Here is a 21,953-nt window from a genome sequence, read left to right as displayed (position 1 = left end):
AGACAAGTGTGTGTTATTTTGCTAAACCTTGTGTGTTGTTTTGCAAGACTTTCAGGTTTAATTGGAGTGTTGGCACTTTGCTGTAAACAAGTGGGTTTTGGTTAAATTTTGGGCACGCGACCCCAAAAAGGTTCGCCACCACTGATCTAGAGTGTTTCAAAAAAGACGGAGCAAAATTTAAGAAGTAACAGATCAAACATACCAAAAAAAAGTCATTTTTTGTCATGGAAAGCACAATCCAAAATTAAATGTAAAAGCTTAGAGAAAACTTGATGCTGAAACTGAAAAGGTAGGTATAAATACAAGAAATGAAACAGAAGGGAGGAAAACCGGACGACATCGGATTCAAGGCAGTTCCACTAGACGAAAATAATCCTCAGCCGTCAATGTTCGCACTTTTTGAAAATGGCATAATTACAACCGTTCATTGCGCAACACTCATCATATCGTCGAATGCGGCATATCAGTTCTCCATAGATCTCGTACTTTTACATGGCCGAACATTTACTATTCCTAGAAAGTTCTCTTCCATACTTATCACTTGTTGGACGACTTGCATCAGATCTGGTATTGGTAAGTAATTCCAAAGCAAAACAGTTGGCGATTCAAGTGGTGAAAGAGAACTTGGCAACCATCAATAGACCTTTCTTTATTCTTGTTAGCAGCTTCGTACATAAAATGTATCAGCTTGCAATTCATGTATTGCTGGTTAACTTAAGAAACTCAAATTGTGAATGCAGATATGTGGGGATAAAAGCACTTTAATGCTTATAGAGGTGAAACTAGCTAAAGAGCATACCTATACGTTTCATTTTTAACCATGCCTTCTATAACAAAATAAAAAAATCTGATGTGTACACCACATAACTTCCTTGTACGGAATATTAAATTATACGCATTTTTTCTTGCATTTCATTTAAACTTATTGGATTGAATTAAATCTACTTTGTCGATAGCGCATAAACCACAATAGAATAAATGCACTCTTTAAAATTCACTATATTTGTTTAGCATAGCGACACTCTAGTGCTAGGTTCACTGAATATTTCGTTCATATTATAACTCAGAATGCACAAAATTTATATCATTTGAAGAATTATCTAATTGTTGCCACATGTTTTGTTCAAATACTATAATATATCTAGAACGATGTATAAAAGAAATTAAGCAAGCAATACAAAAAAGAAACAGTTTTTCACAGACGATTGAGTATTTCTCATTCAATTAATTCAGTTCTCACTTCGCGACAAGGCAAAAATACATAAAATCTCAAAATATCTTATATTTTGAGATTTTATTATATAATTACGTAATTACTTATATAATTACGAAGTAAATCTTAAACACTTATTTCCTCGAAAATATTCCAGAAACGATTAAGCATAATTTAATTCGCTATAGTAAATGAAGGCGTTATCTTTGTTGTTGCGAAGCTTAATCTCTCTAGATTGACAACAAATCTACTATTCTGCTGTTTCAAATGTAAACAAATATGTCCGACATGTTATTTAAAACGTAAGGCTTAACCGTACTTAATGCACAGTTTACAAACATGTAAGAGTAAAGAAACTGAGATTATTGAGCCGGGTAACAGAGGGATATATATATAAATATATTTATATACGTTTGGGGCGGCCAATTACAACCAAAATACGAGGTGCAAATTTACATGTTATAGCAGTCCTATATACAAAATTTCAACGTATTGAGGCAGCGAGATACGTACGTACGTTCATACAGACGCCACGAAAAATTCTCTCCAGAATTCATTTTAAAGCAGTTTTATAATTTTTTTGGAAGAAAAGAGTCTTTTATTCTGTCTTTACCTAGAGATGTTACGGAAAATCATCGTTAAATTGCATTCGATAGCGGTCAAAATGGATATTTTCGTTGAATATGCTGCCTGAAACTTTTCGCGATTACAATACTTCCTTTTTACTTCGTACAAGGAAGTAAAAAATTGTTTTAATGTGTTTTACTCCTTCTTAAAGTTTATTCCATCTACTCTGAAACGCCTTGTATACGTTATTTATGATTTCACTTTCTTATCTAACAGCATTTACGTACAGATCAAAAATTTAAAATTAAGGTAGAAAATAAATATATTGCATGGAATGTACGTAAAATTCATCTGACAGACACGTTTCCAGTATCAGAATCTTTCCTGGTCTGTTGTTTGCTGTGACCAGGTCTTCGATGAAGGTAGTTCAGACAAGCATCTGTCTTCGACAACGTCCTTAATTAAATGAAAAGGTTTCCGAGCATTAAATAATTATTTAGCTAACAAGATAAAAAATACCTACTCAAATCGGATATTTCGAATATCAAATAGGCCGTGGTTTGTCATAGTCTGCATAGTTGTAGTTTTAGTGTACTAACATGTAAAAACGAGTCTTTTCAATGGTATTAAAATATTTTATAAAATAGTGCTTTAATATTCGACAAACCTGTGAATAAACATAGTCTCCAACGGTGGATGGTCTTCCGTTCACGATATTGATGATTTCATAATCGCTATCGATCCGGTCCCCTTTATCATCAAAGGCCACACGACCCGTTTTCCCATTTTGCAAAGTAACTTCTTTCAGGAATCTGAAAAAGAGCAATTTCGCTGTTTTATTAAGCGTTTGCTACCTAAAGAAATAAAAATGTTATCAAACAGACCATTTAATGTGCTTTGATTCATTTTTAGGGGCAGAAACCACCAGCGGCCAGTGAATAAAACCACTAAATATTCAAACCCAGGTTCAAATTCTGACGAACGGACTGGTTTCATGGGACTTTCGTGTTCATATGTAACATGGCAGGAGCTACAGTCATTTTTACGGATTTTAGAGTCATTTTTCTTTGTTCCAAACAAAGCTCACGCGTGATTTACTTCAATGATGGATAGCTCACGCGTGATTTACTTCAATGATGGATAGCTCACGTGTGATTTACTTCAATGACTTAATCAACTAACATCTAAGGAGGCAATATATTGATGGGTTTTCTATATAAAACTCTAACTTCTCAAACTAAATTTTTAACATTAAAGAAAACAAAAAAGTATTTACTATTTAACTTAGCATATATAATACAAATTTTCTTAATGACAAGCTGCAAATGTCCATAAAATTATCATTTGGTGCATTGCAAATTAAATGTATTTCAATTTAATATCCATCAGATAAATCCATCATAAAAATGTAACAAAAATTCATATTAGTAAATTCTGTTATATGGGATAGGTCTTAGGGTTGCGAGTAATAACATTGAGGATTTTAACGTAAATTTAGGTACAAAACTAATCTTCGATAGCTTTCAATTTTAAGTAAAATTACATCGATTTCAAAGATTATCTGATATAGTTTTCTACTCTGTTTACTTTTCTTCAGAAGCAAAATACTTTTGCCAAAAGAGACAGCAAGAAAGCACAGTTTGCGCACACATTAAGACGAAAACGAATGGATAGTCATGATTTAAAAGTAACTGTAAATACATACACACATTGAGGGGAGCTTCCATATTTTGTTCAAAGACAAACTGCTGGTGTTAATGGTATATATTAATATTACTTCTGAAATGAGATTTTATGGATTTTAACTTTTTTCAGATCAAACGAAAGTACCCAAATTCGACTTAAGAAGAGAGCACTGTAATAAAATAATTGTATTATAATCGATTTTCACCAATCCTGAAAGTTTCTGTTTTCTAAGTTAAGCTTGAAATGAGTTCATTTTCATATCTAAAGATTTGGTGACAAACAGATAATCCCATGAAGCTGTTAAAAAGCGAAAAGGAGTTGTTAACGAACCCTATGAACTTCTGTCCAGTTTCCCAGTCTTTTTTGTGGTCGTTGCAATTCTTCGGAGCATTCTCGATGTGGGTCAAGTTGAACAATAACTGCCGAAAAGCTCGAGCAATAACGGTGACACTGTCTTTTATATGCGCCTCTTCGTCGGTCGCATTCACGAGCTTTAAGCCGAGGACACCTGCAAGAATAAACAATGCTTAGAAAAGGCAGAAAGCTCCTTTTAAATTCTAGGAAACTTCGGAATTACGAATCACATATTTGATTATATACATTCATTAGTTAATCGTAATGAGGATCTCTGAGGATGAAAATAATGATGGTTCATGCGTGATAATGATAATGGTCGTGGATAAAGTGACAAGGTATAATCCAGACAACAAACACTATAAAACAAAAAGAACATTTATTAAATATAACTTAATATAACGTAATCAAACAGAAAAGAAAAGAGATTCTTAGCATCTTGGTGCCACTCACAGTAAAACCAGCACTGGGTTTTCGAATACAATACAGTAGGGGTCTTCAACGTTTCACGCCTGAGGGCCACATCGATAAATTCATAAAGATCCGCGGGCTATATGTTTGTCAAAACAATAGTGTAATCTGGAAATTTATTAAAAAAAAGGTTTGTTTTGTAAGACTATAATTGATTCTAAGCGAAGAGATAGTGTTACAGATTTGTATATATATACATACACTGGTTCCGAAAAGTCAAATGGAAATCGAATTAAAATGTTTTGCAACTTTTTTTTTAACTATGAAAAAAAAAAAAGCGTAAAGATGATTGTACGGAACGATGTTACAAAATGCATTTACAATAAAAAAAGAAAAAAATCTTACATAACTGGCGGGATATGGTGGTTACTTTAGTTTTAATGTGAAATTTTATTGTTTTTGCTTGATTAAAGCTTCAATATCCGGTTTAATCTGTGTTGCCGCAATTTGTAAAGTTTCCTCCAAATGTCTGTCTGTCAGCCGTGTTCTTGTTTTTGATTGTACGATTTTTATTTTACTAAAAAGCTGTAAACATATGTAGGTACTGCCAAAGAAAGAAGGCATGAAGGGTGTATGTTTACGAATTCCTGGATACTTGTCTTCGGTCACATGCCTCGAATAAAAATTAACTAATGTAGGATTTTCAAGAAACTTGCGTTTTACTGCAGTCACACTGTAAATCTATAAATTCTAATTGAAGTTCAGATGAAACACTTACAACGTCTACTGAAAATGGTGAGGAGAACACTCTAATAAGAATTTCATTTTCATGAAAATCGGAAAATCGGCTTTTGAATTCCTCTTTGAAATTTGAAATGTACATAATTATTTGAATTTTATGTTGTAGAGTTCCTCGCACACTCCATTAATTTTAGAAGAGTGGAATTCTTATTTACCTGCTGACTTTCCCACAGGATTAATTTTGTCTCAAAAGCTTTCACAAAGTAATAAAGATTATGAACAAGTAGATCTTCTCCATGTAAGCGGTAGTTCAAATCATTGAGATGACCCGTAATATCTGCAAGAAATGCAAAGTCTCTCAACCACTTCTCATCACTGAATTCGTGAATAAATTTTCCTTTAGATTTCATGAATTGTTGAATTTCGCTCTTCAAACAAAACAGACGCTGAAGCATCTTTCCTCGTCTCAACCAACGTACTTCCACGTAATACACAACATCACCATATTCAGCTTCCAAATCACTCAATAACTGTTGAAATTTCCTGTGATTAAGTCCTTTACACCGAATGAAATTAACCACTTTTACAACAACATTCATTACATGTTCAAAGTTTGAGAATGACTTCTTGCACAAATTTTCTTGGTGGATGATGCAGTGGAAAGTCATCATAATATTATTTCCACTTGCCTTCACATCAGATATGAGTAATGTTCTTACTCCTATTTTCTCTCGAGTCATAGATTTAGCACCATCCGTGGTTATAGCAGATATATTACTGAAGTCAACATTACATTTATCCAAAGTTTGTGTCAGACTCGAATACAAATCCATTCCTGGTATTGTACTTTTAAGTGCAACGACACTGGCTAATTCCTCTATACTATTGTGAAGTCTCTATCAACGCCACGAATAAAAATGGCTACTTGTGCAGTATCTATTGCATCTGTTGATTCATCCATCGCTACAGAATAAAACTCAAATTTTTTGCATTTGGATTTTAATTTACTGAATGTATCTGGTGCGAGATCCTCTATGCGTCTCTCTACTGTCACGCTAGACAACCTAATATTCGATATGACTTGATCCTGTGATAGGCAAAGGACATCAACTGCACTCTGAAGACATTCTTTTGAAAATTCTCCATAAATAAATGGCTTTCCACCCTTAGCAATTTTTTCTGCTATCACGTAACTAACACGAACACTATTTTCAGATTCTTTATTCGGTGGTGAAGAAAGACAATTCAAAATTTAGTTTTGATTTTAATTCACTCACCTTATCACTTCGAAAATGACCTTCCAATGCAGAATATTTCTCACTGTGCTTAGTATCATAATATATATTAATGTTGTGCTTCCATCACAGCTACCCTGTCGTTGCAAATAAGGCAAACTGCCTAAAATTCGTCATTTTCAGAAAATTTTATCTCAAATAATATCAGGCATGTCAATAAAATGTTTTAAATATCAAGAATTGGAGAACTTTTTAAACGATAAAAAGCTGATAAGGCAAGTTTTCTTGAAATCAAAATTTCTTAAAATTCTTCAATTTTTCATCAAATTCAAATGTAGGGTCACTAAAATGCCTTCAGCGGGCCACGGGTTGAATACCCCTAGTTTAATATTATCGATTTAATAATAATCGACTAAACTTTCGATGTTTAGTCGCTAAACGTTATGGATTCGAAACTTACCGATGTTAATGTTGTAAGGTTTATTTTAAGTGTTTAACAGTTAGTATCTATAGTTAAAGCTACTTTCCTATCTCTCCTAGTTTCAGATTACAATTTCCTACCAGAATGTGTTTTTAGAATTTCGGTTAGTGCAAATGAGGAAGAGCGGCAGTTAAATCGAAGTTCCACTGACTTCATCGGAGAGCCAGAGATTCTGACTAACGCGCGTTTGCCATTTGGCTACACACTCCCTAGGCTATTACTACGCTCGGCGGTATTTCATGCCCTTGATAGTTTCACCAGTTTAGTTGATATGTAAGGGCCAACTACTTAGAATTTTGATAGCTTCGGCTATATCTATTTCGTTAAGCATTAGTTAAGTTTTATTTCTTAGTACTTTTGAGTTCAAGCCCAAGTGGAGGTTTTTCTGTACGCTCTGAGAAAGGAGCCGACTGTGAGACTCTTATTTTGAGAAAAAAATTGGTAGTTAACTCTTCTTGAGATTACGTTTCTGTTCCTGAATTAAAGCGATTATTCGCTTACCAGTTCACAAGGTTCCTACACACTTAGCTAGTACAGAAAAGCTTGGAACCAAACAATGTCAAACATTGCTACATAAATTTACTTGGGGGCTTTACTTCGTTCCGTAATAAAAAATCTAGAAGAGTTACGAGATCAGTGTAGAAGCCTTAATGATGCATGGGGAAAAACTATACCAAATGCAGTAAACAGTTCCCACGAAGTACGAGATAGTTGGTCATCCTATAGCTGTTAACGAAAACAACTAAAAGTTAAAAAATGCAGTTAAGTGCATTAAAATACACTGCTCATTAAAATGTGCGAAACTTATTTACCGTCTGGTTTATTGGGTGCGAGTAGAGCTTGTTCAGACACGATCCAGACATACCCCGGTGAAGTCATGTTCAGCGCTTCCACCTCCTTGAAGATGCTCTCCGCGTCTTCGGAGCTGCAACAAGAACGATATTTATTTTCTAAAACTGTCAACTTCGCTTAAATATTTTTGTTTACAACTACTATTGTCGCCAACAAAAGTTTATTTTAATACCATTATTTACAATCGATCCTTGTCGTGTTAATTCCACTTAGAAAATTTCTCAAATATATAAGGTAGCGAAGTTTTTCAAATACAGATGATGGGCCCGAGTAAACATATAAAATGCTGGAAAAGAATGGCACGCCAAGTTAAACTGAATGTAAATCAAGAACATTATTTGGCATCAGTTTGATTTTATCAGATATGCTTTCAGCGATTTTACACTACCTTCTTCTTTAGTCGCAGCTAATTATCCATTAACAAACACTGTTGATCTGTAAATCATAAATTGAATTTTTCTTTCTTTAGGCTTTCCATATTCAATATCATGCAGATTTGAGGCTTTCTTTTCGTATCCCTAAAACTTTCTCTACCTTAGTTCATGACTTTAATTGTAGCTCATATTTCTCACCAATCTATAAGCAGATCACCTCTTAATTTCATTTCGTTTTAACCCTAGGTCGCTTCACTTGCTTTGATTCTTTTCTATATTTTTCTCTTGTCGTCATTACAGATGACATCATTCTTTAGCTATTTGTAATTTGTAAGTTCTTGAAAATCCATTAGTCTCTCTTTCTGTTTCTGGTACTCGTCTTTCATTTCACAGAAAAAGATTATGGTTTCACGTTATGAATAAATAGTGTTGTTTTATTCAATACGGAACCATTTTTCGCCAAAATAAGCAATTTTTGTTTCATAATAACTTCTTAAATGTCTTGGAATTTTTTTTAAAATTTTGCACGGTGATGGATACTTTAAAATGATTTCCGCCGAGTTTTCCCGTTTAAAAACACAATGAATTTTTTGTGACTGTAATTTTCGCTGTAAGAGAGCCATATAAAAACGTATACGTAGATTTTTCTTTAATTACCGAGGCATCCTACCTAAAATATTTAAGCAGTTTCTGTAAAATTTTCTACCTTATTCTGAGAAATTTGGTTTTGGAATTACATGTCTATTATCACATTTAAGGAAATGTAAAAGTACTAAATAAAGAAACTTTGTTAAAGAAATACTGCAACAAAATCTATTTTCATTAATCGTTACCTCTAAGTTCTTATATTGTGAGCAAGAACGAAGCATCATATAGCGAACTTAAAAACAGTTGCAAAGTAGGGTCTCATCAGACTCTTATAACCATTTGTCTTTGGGCCTAAATGCCAAAGGAACCCGTTAGTTATAGAAAAATCTAAAGGGTTTCAAATGACGAAAACAATTGGCTACTCACATATAAATGACACCAGCAAAATATGATTTTTTTAAGACAGTAACGATGATGGTTAAAATTTATTTTTTTGCACGCAACAAAACAAAATAACACTTCATTTTCTAATTTTTAATAATTTTACTTTCCCTTTTGCAATACTGGATGTGTCCAAAGGCTTTGCATTTCCTTAGTGGAAGAATTACGTTATGTCAGGTGTTCCCAAACGTTTTCAGTTGGCGGCGCACTTACAGGTTTAGTATTTTGTCACAATGCCCTAGTCGTGTTCAACGAAGTGTTGTACAAGGTTTTCGCTTTACAACCTGCTTACTACATACTGTCATAGCAAATCACAACACTTCATTAAATGCGACTCTATATTGATATTCGTGACCAGGCCCAGAAATGAAAAATACCACAATCTGAGGCTTTATAAGCTATATATTGAACTGATACACAAGAATATTTTATTATCATTATTAAAGAAAAATAGAAAAAATCAATTGGACGGGTGAGCTTGCTAATCTCCACAAAAATTTTTAAAGCAAGGGATAAGACTTGACGCTACTCCATCCATTTCTTGCTCCCTGTTGATCATTGAACGATATTTGTTCTTTATAAGAGCTACTGAAAATCCCGTTTCAGACAAATATAATATTGCAAAAGGAATGAGAATCCTTAAAGCTTTTGAACTTAGAGTTGGATATTCATTTTTGATGATTATCCAAAACTCCACCACATCGGAACAAGCGAATTTTGTTTTAAGGCTGTTGTGGCAGGAGATTTCAATGAGACTTCTTCTTGTGAAGTGAATTCTGCTGAGCTCGAGCATGGAAAGGATTTTGTATCCACGAATGTTTCTCGATATTTTCTTCCGCGAAGTGTTTTGCGAAGCATTCAGGGAACTTCGAAAGGTGTTCCGTGGAAAAAACAGCAATTTTTTTAGAGACAAAGAGCTCATTGAAGAACGTGTATTCATACAATCCGGAGGAAAACGATCTTGCCCGCCATCCTCATTAATTTTTCTTATCCACAACTGCAGCTTTCTTCTAAACCCCACAAGCATATTATTGCCTTGTACAGACACATTTAAGGCACTCAGCTTGTCAAATATATCGCACAAATATGTCAGTTTTAGTAAAAAGATCTGATTTGGAAAATATCTGGAATTTGTTTGTCCACGCTCTTGCAGAAAAGTGCGAAATTCTTGATGTAGCTCAAATGCACGAGATTATGACATTTCCATTTGAAAGCCATTGTGAACTACAGTAATATAGCAGTGTTCAGCTCCCATGCCCATGCAAAGTTTTTTAGTTTGTGGGGTCAAATGCAAACATCTTAAAACCTCTGTGAGCGTAACCCCGCCTCAGACAAGCGCCGCGAGATGGTGGACGGTACCACGGGAGGTATAGACGTGGCTGTAGTGCGTTGAATAGTCGACAATGATACCGTTGGGGCGGTTTGGGCCTGGCGAACGATCATCCTATCTTGCCTCGCATTTGTGATCCTTGGACTTTTAGAGCCTTCATTTCGTCTGCAGTCTCCTTGTAGCAACCATTTCTTGCAACATCTTTGCACAGCAGTGTCTGCACGCTGCAGATGGCGATCTATTGCTCGGTATGACCACCCAGCTTCACGCAACCCTACAATGCGAGCACGTTCGAAGTCGTTTAGTTGTCTGTAAGGTCTTCGATATCGTCGTAATGGCATCTTTAGTTGCTTCTTTACGGAAATACAATGGCAGCAGAAAAAAAAAGATAAATTTTTCGCCTCTGTTACTGGTTTTATACTTTGCGAATTGCGCACTAGAAATGCGGCGCGCTATAATCGCAATTCCTGTTCATTTGCTTTGAACCTTTGATCATTTGCATGTTCAATCAAGATGTTTTTGCATACCAAATTTCGTCACGGTCGCAAAAGTACTTCTTGGTGCTTCGATTTTTTTGCAAAAGTGTGTATATAACATTAGAATCCTCTGTTATTACTTCAACAAAGCTTTATACCTAATGCATTTTAATTTATACCAATTAAATTCTTTACTAAAACGTAAACGTTTAAATTATTAAGAGAAGCAGTTACTGCCTTTAGTCCTCTCATATTTAAAGGCAATAAGTGCATCTGTTACTAAATATTTAGCTGAAACAGCATTTTGAGAACCAAGTGCATTTGAGAGCGGGTGAAAAATAAAGATTTTTCATTTCGCGCGATAGTACCATTTTATTTTCGAATCGCTCAATTTATCAGTAAAAAAACAATTAAGCCTGAAGAAAGCTCTTATGTTTTACCAAATGGCAACACTTCAAATTTTCTATGCTCTCTCGCATTTGGAAGACCTTTAAATTAAAGGTATTCTTGCTTTCATGCATTTCAAGCATTTATCGTGTTTCTAGATTCTTAGTTTTTCTGTTCTCGTTTCCTAGGACTGATCTGGTCTTTGGATTTTATTCTGTCACATCAAGATTTTATATGTTAGTCGTCTTCTAGCAATGGTGAAAGGGTAGCATGGAGCAAAACAGGTATCATGGTTACATTGTAATTGCATTTCAGTATCAATACCTTATTTTAAACAAACTGAACGTTTCACACATCTCTAAAAACAAATATTTCTAATTAAAATAGTAGAAAGGTAAAAAAATATTTTAAATCAAAATTTTAACTATGATTTGCAATATTCTCTTATCTCTCGTTTTAATTTTACTCAACAACAATTAGTATGCTTTTCCAATATCTAAATCAAAGGATTTAAATTTTTATCTGAAACGAAAGCATTATGTAAAGCTTAAATTCCATTGTAAACTGCGGGAAATAATTGGACAGTTCTATATCTGATCCGATTGATGAAATTCGAATTGCGTTTTTCATGTCTCGAAAGCGCGACTTAGGATATATATTAGATTTATATATAGCATTGTCCTAACATAGCTATTTTGACACAAAACGGGACTTTTTCTGAAATAACATACCCATTTTTTTCATATTTCGATTCTACGACTCAAATTATGCCTAGATATTAAATTTTGTAATTTTTGGCGAGAAATTTATGGAGAAATTTAAAAATGTATCTTGGCGGAATTTTTTTCAGTTTGCGGCAAGAATAATTGACTTGGCGAACTTCTAAATTTGTAGCAACCTGTTTTCCTTTCTTTTTTTTAATTGTCCACGAACGGAAAAAAGGTTGATCTTTACAATATGGTAACTGGTAGTTTGGCGACATTTTGGAGGCGATAAAGGTTACTACCTGGGACTTTGGTAATAATGTGAGCAGTACTCAGTTCCGATTACGCATTATTTTGTGTGAGGGAAATGAGAGATCATGGGATATGTCATGTGATATTAATGGACGAATTACGGTTCTTTAATCGGAAAAGGGGGGAAATCGGGAAAAAATCTGGAAATTTTGTATTTGGTTTATTCTGTGTTGTGTGAAACAGTGTTCGTGAATTTTTGGATCCCATGGCCGTAACTAAAGAAAAGTTTATCGGACACGTAATAAAGATTCTGAAGAAGATTAGGTAAGTTAGTATTTTTAATTATTTGAGGATATTATTTTTATGCATTGTTCTAAATGTAAGGTGGAAGTAAAGGAATTTGGTATTATTGGGAAAATTGTTATTAGCAATGATTTAGTTTAAAGTAATTAGGATTGTAAGGTAATTTTTATTAATTTAATGTATGTGCTCATTTATATTTTAAGTAGTGTTTTTGAATTTAATTATATTTTAATTAAATGATAGTTATTTTGTGAATTTTATGTTTGTAGGAATTTGGTATACGTTTCAGTTGAAGTAAACGCGCATGGAAATAATTTAAATATCTGACACTAAGTATTTGTATGGTGACGTTTATAATATAATAGATGATTTAGAGGTAAAAGTTTTTGGATATTTTATTTATTTTATATGTGGAAATGTTCATATTTGGAAAGGGTAAATACTTTTTCGCGATCAGGTAATTTCATATATGTTCTTTTTACCGGGTTTAAAGATTGAGAAAATTGTCATGTATTTTCGTGAAATTTTTCTAATTTATGAGAAAAAAGCAGTGTACATGGATATAGTGAAGAGTGTGCGCAATGCCATTTTTGTGCAATTCTGGGATGTTTTTTTAAGTAAAAATAAGTCGGCGTGTACATGGTTTATGTGTATGTGTTATTTCGAAAAACGCGTAAGGAGTATGGTATTGTGCACTTTTTCCCAATTTTGCAGTGAATATTTGTCATGATTAAGCAGTTTTGTTAGATAAAATTTCTAGCATAAGTGTAATTCGGCTAGTAGATTGTTGGAAGAAGTGTTCAGTAGATAAAAAGAAAAGAAACATGTCTTTACTTCGTGAAGACAAAATGGCGGCGGGAAAAAAAAAATAGAGGGTTGCTGTAGGAGAGTTGGTCGCCAAATTTTCGCCAAAAAAACGCCAAGTTACCATAATGTAAAGATCAACCGGAAAAAATCATCGTTCATACTTTCAAATAATTTTAGCAAAGTGTCTAAACCACGTTTGATGTTTTATCGCTCTCAATAAATATGCCAAATCAAAAAACGCGCCACTATATAAATTCAAGTATATATCTTCGGAAATTTTGAATAAAAAAGTCTATTTTTTTTCAGATAGGCTTAGAAATACATATATTTTAAGATGGTGGTAATAATTTTATATATTATAATTCAAAATTGTTTCCAAAAAATTATAAAAAGTATTTAAAAATACAAATTTTAAAAATAAATCATAAAGAATGGGCGAATTTTATTTGGAATGAACCTAAATTTCTAAATGTAAAAGAAAGAATCAAATAAGTTTAATAAAAAAAAGGGAGATTAATAAATATAGACCAAATTCAGTTAACATTGAGGAGCAAAAATTTTGAGAACCAATTTTTTAAAAACTATTCGTGCGATTTTTACAAAACTTGGCAGTTTGGCATACTTTGAGTCGCAGAATCGAAATATGGAAAAAAATTGGCATGTCATTTCATTTTTTTAAAAAGTCCGATTTTGTGTGAAAATACCTATATCAGAACAATGCTATATATAAATCTAATACATATCCTAAGTCGCGCTTTCGAGACATAATAAACGCACGTTGAATTTCGTCAATCGGCCCAGTAGAACGGGAGATATAGAACTATCCCATTTTTTTTTTTCGCAATGTACTTATCAATTACGTTTTGTTAAAAAGAAAGGCAATTAATCCAACTGATCACGTCTCTGATCTGTAAATCAAAATTTGGAAATCTGACTTGGATGAGAGACATCTGACTAGAAACTAGCGATCACTTTATTATAAATGTTACCACTAAATTGCGGAAACCAGTTATTCTGCAGATTAATTAAGGCGATCCGTTAAAGTGCAAAAAATTGTTTCATTTCTCAAATTACCAAAATAATCTGCAGATTATCTACTAGGCACTCGTTAAAATGAAAATAAGACCTTTGCTGGAAAAACAGCAATGCCTTTGTGCGCTTATACTTTTAAATAACAGCCGCCACTTACACTTTTAAATTTTTGATCGGGCAAGGTTTAAGGAAATGTTACTGCAAATCTAGACGTACCTCAAATATATGTGCTTGTCGCAAAATCCAATCATGTATTATCCTAAGTTTTAACATTTTATTCTAAATTCTAAATTTTATTATACAATATATTATGCATCATTCTATACTATATGTATAATTCTATATTTTATTTTCTATATTTTAAGTATTATTTTTAATTTATTATGATATATTCTATGTTTTAGCATTTTATTCCAAATCTGGAAAATTCAAAATTTTATTATATGGCACAATGATACATCATTATGTATACTTTATGTATTATTCTATATTTTATTTTCTGTTTTTTTTTAATATTAAGTATTATTCTAAATTTGTCATATGATATATTCTATGCTAGCTTAATGTAAAACTTGATTCGACTTGATTCATTAGATTTCCCTCCTTTCCCACAGGTACAAAGTGTTCGAGATCTGGTCTCATTCGGTGGGCTAATAATTGATTCACCCACTAAACAGTAACTTTTCTAATGACCCCTTCTTTTAGTTTTCTTCCTTTTCTTTTTCTTCTGATAACCTTTCTCCCTTTTTAGCCCTCCTCTCTTAATAATAAATTTCTAAACCTCCCTCTGAAGAACTATCATCAGCCTTATTCTTATGCTTATACTCGGTTAGTGATTAAAAGTTATACCCGTTCGATTTTAATTAAGTTTCTTGTGCTCCTAACATTTACTTGCACCTGTAGCAAAATCCATTTGCTATGTAATTCAAAGTGTTACTAATCCTTAATCCTTACACTAATGGGTAATTATAATTTTATCATATGTTTTGCAAATTCACTTCCTTAATTGTGATAATATTTTAAACCGTTTTATTCTTCGTATTATAGTTTTTTATGGATTGATTCTATCAACTAATTTATTGATTGTTTTATAAGGTATTTCTCCCGCCTTCTTACCATGCCTTCGTGGTGTATTGGTCAGCTCGCTCGGCGCGTATTCGAGAGGTACGAGGTTCGAATCCCGGCGAGGACACTGCTCATTGTTCACGTCCTCCCGTATCAAAGATACATAATGTCTCTACAGTTTAATTGTATAAATTTCAATTTTTGGATAAATAAATAAATAACATTATGTTAATTTAAGCGTACAGAAACATTGCTGTTGTTCCAGTAAAGATGTTATTTTCAGTTTCACGAGCGCCTAGAAAGCAATGTGCAGATTAGCGAATTCCTAGTAGGTAATATGCAAAGCGGAGGGAAAGAGAAACGAAAGAGCAGCAAGCTTTTGAACTTTAACGATACGGAACCGTTAATGTGCACACTACCTAGGTAAAATGCGGATAACTCTTGATTCGGCACTTGAACGCAGCAAATCAATTAATCTGCAGATTAGCTAGGTAATGTTCTCTTTAACGACTTTCGCCCTGTAGCGATAACATAAACACTCTGATTGAATTTTGAAGCACTTAGAATGCCACATATTTGAAAGCATCTGTTCATTAAATAATTTGTTTCCCCATAATTAACAGAGCAGAAAAGCGGTAATAAATTACGATGGAAATTGTACTGAAAACTACTGCTTTACTTTTATACGACGGTTACTTAACGAACCCTGTAGACCTTTCACCGTATTCATTCCTTAAAATTTTATTTCATCAAATATTTTAATCACTATTCTCTTTTATTATGATTTTTATTATATTTAAACCAATTAAAACCCGAAAACATGCAAACAAATTTACAACAAGCAGCTCAATTTTTACTTTGCCTAGAAGCGGTCCGGATAAAATTAAGAGCCCTATGTAATTGGAGGTTTACAGTATTCAAAACACTTCACAAGATTCAAACTTAAGGAATTATTGTCTGAAAGTGAACAAAACAGCTCAAATTAAGATTGACATACATTTTTTTTTTCTGTGTCACTTACTTGGCGTAAAGTATGAAGACTCTGCAGTACCGACCCTGTGCTTCTTCGAGTCTTTGGCTGATTTCTGTGATGCCAGTCTCGTATTCGATGATATCCTCCACCTGATTAAAAAGTGATTTTGTTAATTTTTTAATTCGTGAATAAGGATGCAAATCTGATGTATACACCACCTGACTTCCTTGTATATAATATTAAATTATACGCAATTTTCCCACATTTCATTTAAACATATTGAATTAACAATTAACGAATTTTGATTTAAACCTACTTCGTCGATAGCGCTTAGACCACAATAGAATAAATGCACTCTTTTAAAGTTCACTATATTTATTTACCATAACGACACTTCGGTGCTACGTTCACTTAACAGCATTAACATTCATTTTAAAACTCAGAGTGTATAAAAATTATATCATCTGAAGAATTACCATAAGTTCTATTCAAATACTATAATAAATCTAAAACGATATACAAAAGAAATTAGACAAATTAAAAAAGCTTTTTCGCAGACGATTCAGCGTCGCTTACCTAATGCGCATGCGCTACTAATTAATTCAGTTCTCACTTCGTGACAAGGCAAAAATACACAAAATTCAAAATATTTCCATTAAAATTTCACAGCAATAGAAAAACATAAAACACCAAATACAGTTAAAACAATTAAAAAAAACAATTTTTACAATTAAAGTTACAGTTTCTATATAAAAATAAGCTAATAACTTAAATGTTAATTCCATAATGAATTAAGCATAATTTAATTCGCAATAATAAAAGAAGACGTTACTTTGTTCTTGGGAAGCTTAGTTTCTCTAGATTGGCAACAAATCCACTATTCTATTCTGGTAAGTTTTAAATGTAAACAAACATGGACGGCATACTAATCAGAAATTAATACTTAGCCGCACTTAAAAAACTTTTAAACTGTTGATAATTCCACAATTATTGCATGTAGGTTAACTAAAGGTATAAAAAAACTTAACCGGAAGATAAGAACAACATAATTTAATCATTTTTAAAGCAAAAAATGCACAATTTACAAATATATAAGAATAATTTAATTGACACTGTAAGTAAATATCATATGTATTATCAAACTGTGGGGTGTTCACACTATGGAATAATTGTCACAACTGGCATAAATCCGTGGCTTTATTACATCATCAGATGTCGTATAAAGCTGGCATACTAGATACCCACCCAAATCTACAACATGCTGCAAATTCTACTTCTAGTAGTTCATATTAAGTGGATGTCAGCAGTAAGCAAAATACACTGCTATACTCATTACGCAATACAGTAATGTTCAAAGATTTTCTGTCTCCGCAGAAAGTCTTTGAACATTACTGTATTGCGTAATGAGGAAAACGCTAAGCATCAAAACGTTTTACACTTTTCTGTCCATTAAAAGCAGTCCATGTGGCTTCCAAGTACACTGCGACATTCAGAAGTCAAACAACAAAAATCAGCGTTATATTTTCAAAATTTTCGCAGGACTAGTTGCGATGGTTTTTACCGAACCACCATCCTCAGCTGCAACATTTGCGGTTTTGCAGCTGAGGATGGTGGTTCGTTAAAAACCATCGAAACTAGTCCTGCGAAAAATTTGAAAATATAACGCTGATTTGTGTTGTTTGACTTCTTAATTAGTATTTATTCGGCGTGTTATTGTGTCTTAATTACACTGCGACAGTTCTATATCTCCCGTTCTACTGGGCCGATTGACAAAATTCAACTTGCGTTTTTGATGTCTCGAAAGCGCGACTTAGGATATGTATCAGATTTATATATAACATTGTTCTAATATAGGTATTTTGACACAAAATCGGACTTTTTCTGAAATGACATGCCAATTCTTTTCCATATTTCGATTCTACGACCCAAATTATGCCAAAATGCCAACTTTTGTTAAAATCGCACGAGTAGTTTTTAAAAAATTAGCTCTCAAAATTTTAGCTGCTCAATGTTAATTGAATTTGATATATATTTATTAATCTTTCTTTTTAAATTAAACTAATTTGATTTTTCCTTTCATATTTCGAAATTTAAACTCATTCGAAATAAAATTCGCCCATTTTTATGATCTTTTTTTAAAATTTGTATTTTAAAATAATTTTTATAAATTTTTCGAAAAACATTTTGAATTAATTCTATAAAATTTTTACCATCATCTTAAAGAAGATGTATTTTTAAGTGTACCTGCAAAAAATTAGTTTTTTATTGAACATTTCCTAAGATATATGTAAATTTATATGTTGGCACGTTTTGAAATTTGACATATTTGCTAAAAGCGATATGGTTTAGGCACTTCGTTAAAATTATTTGAAAGTAGGAACGAAGTAACTTTTTCCCTCTCGTGCACAATGTAAAAAGGGAAAGGAAAATAGGTTGACATAAATTAAGAATTATTCTTGGCCCAAACTTCAAAAAGGACAAGATAAATTTCGGAATTTCTCCGTAAATTTCGCGCCAAATTTAACAAATTTAATATTTAGGCATAATTTGAGTCGTAGAACCGAAAAATGGAAAAAAAACAGGCATATCATTTCAGAAAAAGTCCGATTTTTGTCAAAATCCCTGTGTTAGAACAATGCTATATAGAAATCTAATATATATCCTAAGTCGCAATTTCGAGACTTAAAAAACGTAATTTAAATTTCGTCAATCGTCCCAGTAGAACGGTAGATATAGAACTGTCCCCGCTTTTTATTCCGCTGTGTGCATTTGGGCCATGATCATAAATAAAGTTCTACTTCTATCTTATTAGGAGGTTCAGGCTGAAGTGATTATGTTTCAAATATAAATTAAAATATATTTAACTTCTATGCCATATATTTAGCACCTGAAGAAAGATAACTCCACCTTGCTTTTAACAAATGATATTCAGCTTATATTTGCAAATCGTTAATGCCACAGTGTGCATGAACCTAAACATCAAGATGTTAAATTACAATTCCGATTGCGAACTTTGAATAAATATTCAAAATATTAGCTTTGTAGGCAAATAAGGCGCGTAACATAAAATGATATTTGACAGCAGGATCCGGACACCCGGGCGGCTTACACAGACCAGTCGGGCACTGTCCTAATCCCCCAACTGTACAGAACAACGCCTTAAAACTGAAAGGTTGAATATTGCCATACAAGGCATACAAGGGCTGGTTACATCGTACATATGCACTTTTGTTGATACTTGCTTACATACATGAGACGAAGAATAATTAATACACATATTAGATAAATATACTGATTCATAGTAGATAAGCATACATGATATAAACATGCATGATTGATAATCATACATCTGAACTGCTCTGTACCATACATGCGATTATTGATACTGATTAAAAATGTACAAAATCATACATGACACATAATCATACTACTGAACTGTTCCGTGCCATAGATACAGTTACTGTCTTACACAATATCTGAGTTACATGCAAATACTGAATTCTACAAATCAAGCTTAGTGCGTTGTGTGTGTGATCTGATCACTTTGTGTGTAATTTGGACATAGTGCGTGTTACTTCACACTGTATGAAGAGATCATACTTTATACATATGATATATATGATAATTGAAAAACATACTTATTCATAAAAAATATTATGTTCATAACATTCATAATAGATAAACATACATAATACATAAACCTACTGATACATAATGAATTTACATAATACATAATAGATTAACATACTGATTCATAATAAACATGCATAATACATAATAGATAAACATACTGATTAGTAGTTATAATAAGGTGATTTAGGGCCATGTGGCGCTCACAGACGACGGAATGCGTGGCGCACAGGGGGGGGGGGAGAAAATTTACGGAGGAGCCCGTGTGGGTTGATACGTCACCAACTACGGACGCGTCGCATCCTGTTCGTGGCGTCATCACGCATTATCAGCTCGGATTACCTTGCTATTGCTACGTCAGCCACATGTTTCATCCTGTTTGTGTTGTAATCCGGTTTCATGTCCGCGCTTATCCATTGATGTAGAACTCCCCGCTGCTCTGATGTCATGCTTAATCCGCAACTTGATTGCAGCATACAGATACATGTGAGAATTTCTAGAACATTCTATTTAGTTCAGCAATCACCGCTAGAGAGCAGTAGTCTTACCCATAGTGTATTCTGATTAGTACTCGTGGATCCTGACGAAGTTATTAACCATTATTTTTAATTGATTATACTATTTCACTTAATATAGTAGTATTTAATGAAAAACGTACATGTAAATTTCATGTATTTGGCCATCTATGCCAGGCGAAACGTGGACGATAACAAAAAGCCGTGCTTTTATCTCCTGAATCCTATTATTTGATTATTATTTCATCGTATCTATTCTCTTAATGTTAATCTGACTTAGCGGAAACCAGCATGAGGCTGATGGATTGCACATAGGCAATTCTGTTCCAACTTGCTAAGACCTTTCTACACCCTCGATAATGAATGAATTCATAACTTTAAATTTATTTTGTTTCTATTTTAGGTTAAGATATTTTAAATTTCTCATTTCTTTATCTTACAAACATAATTTACGTAATTTTCTTTTCTTCTCGCCGTTAAATTAAATGTACTAATTTTCACACCATATTTTTTATATATAAACATAAGATTTTCTTTTTTTTCCACATTTTTAAGTTTTACATTCTTTTCCCCTACGTTTAACTTGCAAAAGTAATAGATTTTATAAAAGTAATACGTTTTCACAATTTTAATTTTTTTCCCTTTTTATTTTACAAAAGGCTTTTTTCCCTTAAATTTAATCTTTCCTTTCCATGTTTTACATTTTTCACTTTATTTGTTTTACAAAAGCTGTACTTATTTTCATACGATATTTTATTTATTTTTTACGAACTCTGTCTTTTTTCCTATATTTTACTTCAAAAAGTAATTTTTAATTTTTCTTTTATATAAAAGTATTTTTTTTAAAATTTTTTCAAGAATTTTCTTCTCTCATTTCTTTTTCTTTCTTTTATATTCCTCTTAAGGTTTTTCTTAATGTTTTAAATACTTATTGATATTACACCTCCATTTCTCGAAGCGCAAAGTTACATATATATTTCTCTGTCTATGAAATTTAAGCTGGAACTTACACGCATATAATTTCCCTCTAGACGCTTTCATTTATAAAATTTTCTGTAAATTTAAACCAATAATTACGATCTTCCTTCCATATAGCTTTCTTAGCATATTATATTGCTTATTATTTTTTTACGCTACTAATACTTAAGATATAGAAAACTTTCTCTTCTAAAGTATTACACCATACTACTAACACTTAACGGGTGATACTCCGAACTTTCTCTTCTAACGTATTATACTAACTTTTTGAAACACTATACAAAAACATCCCGGATTCTCTTTTACACATCTCATTTTTGTTCAAAGGATTCACGAAATGTGTCAAAAAAAAATCTAAATTTTTAACTTTCTATTTTCCATTTAGGCATTTTGCCTCACATTTAACCTTTATCGTGTTTTTAAAACATATCCCTGTTAACATTTCTGATTCTTTTTTTCTAAAAATATATACAGACTTATACGGATTTTTTAAAGATCTACTGACTTTGAATTAAACCTTCTAATTCCGAAAAAATAAATTTTCACAACATAAAAGCT

General features: G+C 32.6%; 1 protein-coding gene across 4 annotated transcripts in view; it reads right to left on the bottom strand.

Annotated features, from left to right (window-relative positions):
• Window positions 1-21,953, bottom strand: part of Nmdar1 (glutamate ionotropic receptor NMDA type subunit 1) — a 158,237-nt gene that overhangs the window by 90,997 nt on the left and 45,287 nt on the right. For all 4 annotated transcript variants that reach the window (XM_085824072.1, XM_085824077.1, XM_085824083.1 and 1 more), the window contains exons 5-8: window positions 16,321-16,421; window positions 7,501-7,613; window positions 3,797-3,974; window positions 2,448-2,592 (exon numbers count right to left, since the gene is read on the bottom strand). In XM_085824072.1, the coding sequence (XP_085680198.1) occupies window positions 2,448-2,592; window positions 3,797-3,974; window positions 7,501-7,613; window positions 16,321-16,421 (537 nt within the window). The remainder of the gene's footprint in view (window positions 1-2,447; window positions 2,593-3,796; window positions 3,975-7,500; window positions 7,614-16,320; window positions 16,422-21,953) is intronic.

The sequence above is a fragment of the Stegodyphus dumicola genome, chromosome 1, assembly GCF_044657685.1.
Source record: "Stegodyphus dumicola isolate Sdum_Otavi_A_Nest chromosome 1, ASM4465768v1".
NCBI lineage: Eukaryota > Metazoa > Arthropoda > Arachnida > Araneae > Eresidae > Stegodyphus > Stegodyphus dumicola.
This window is presented reverse-complemented; position numbering and strand designations above follow the sequence as displayed.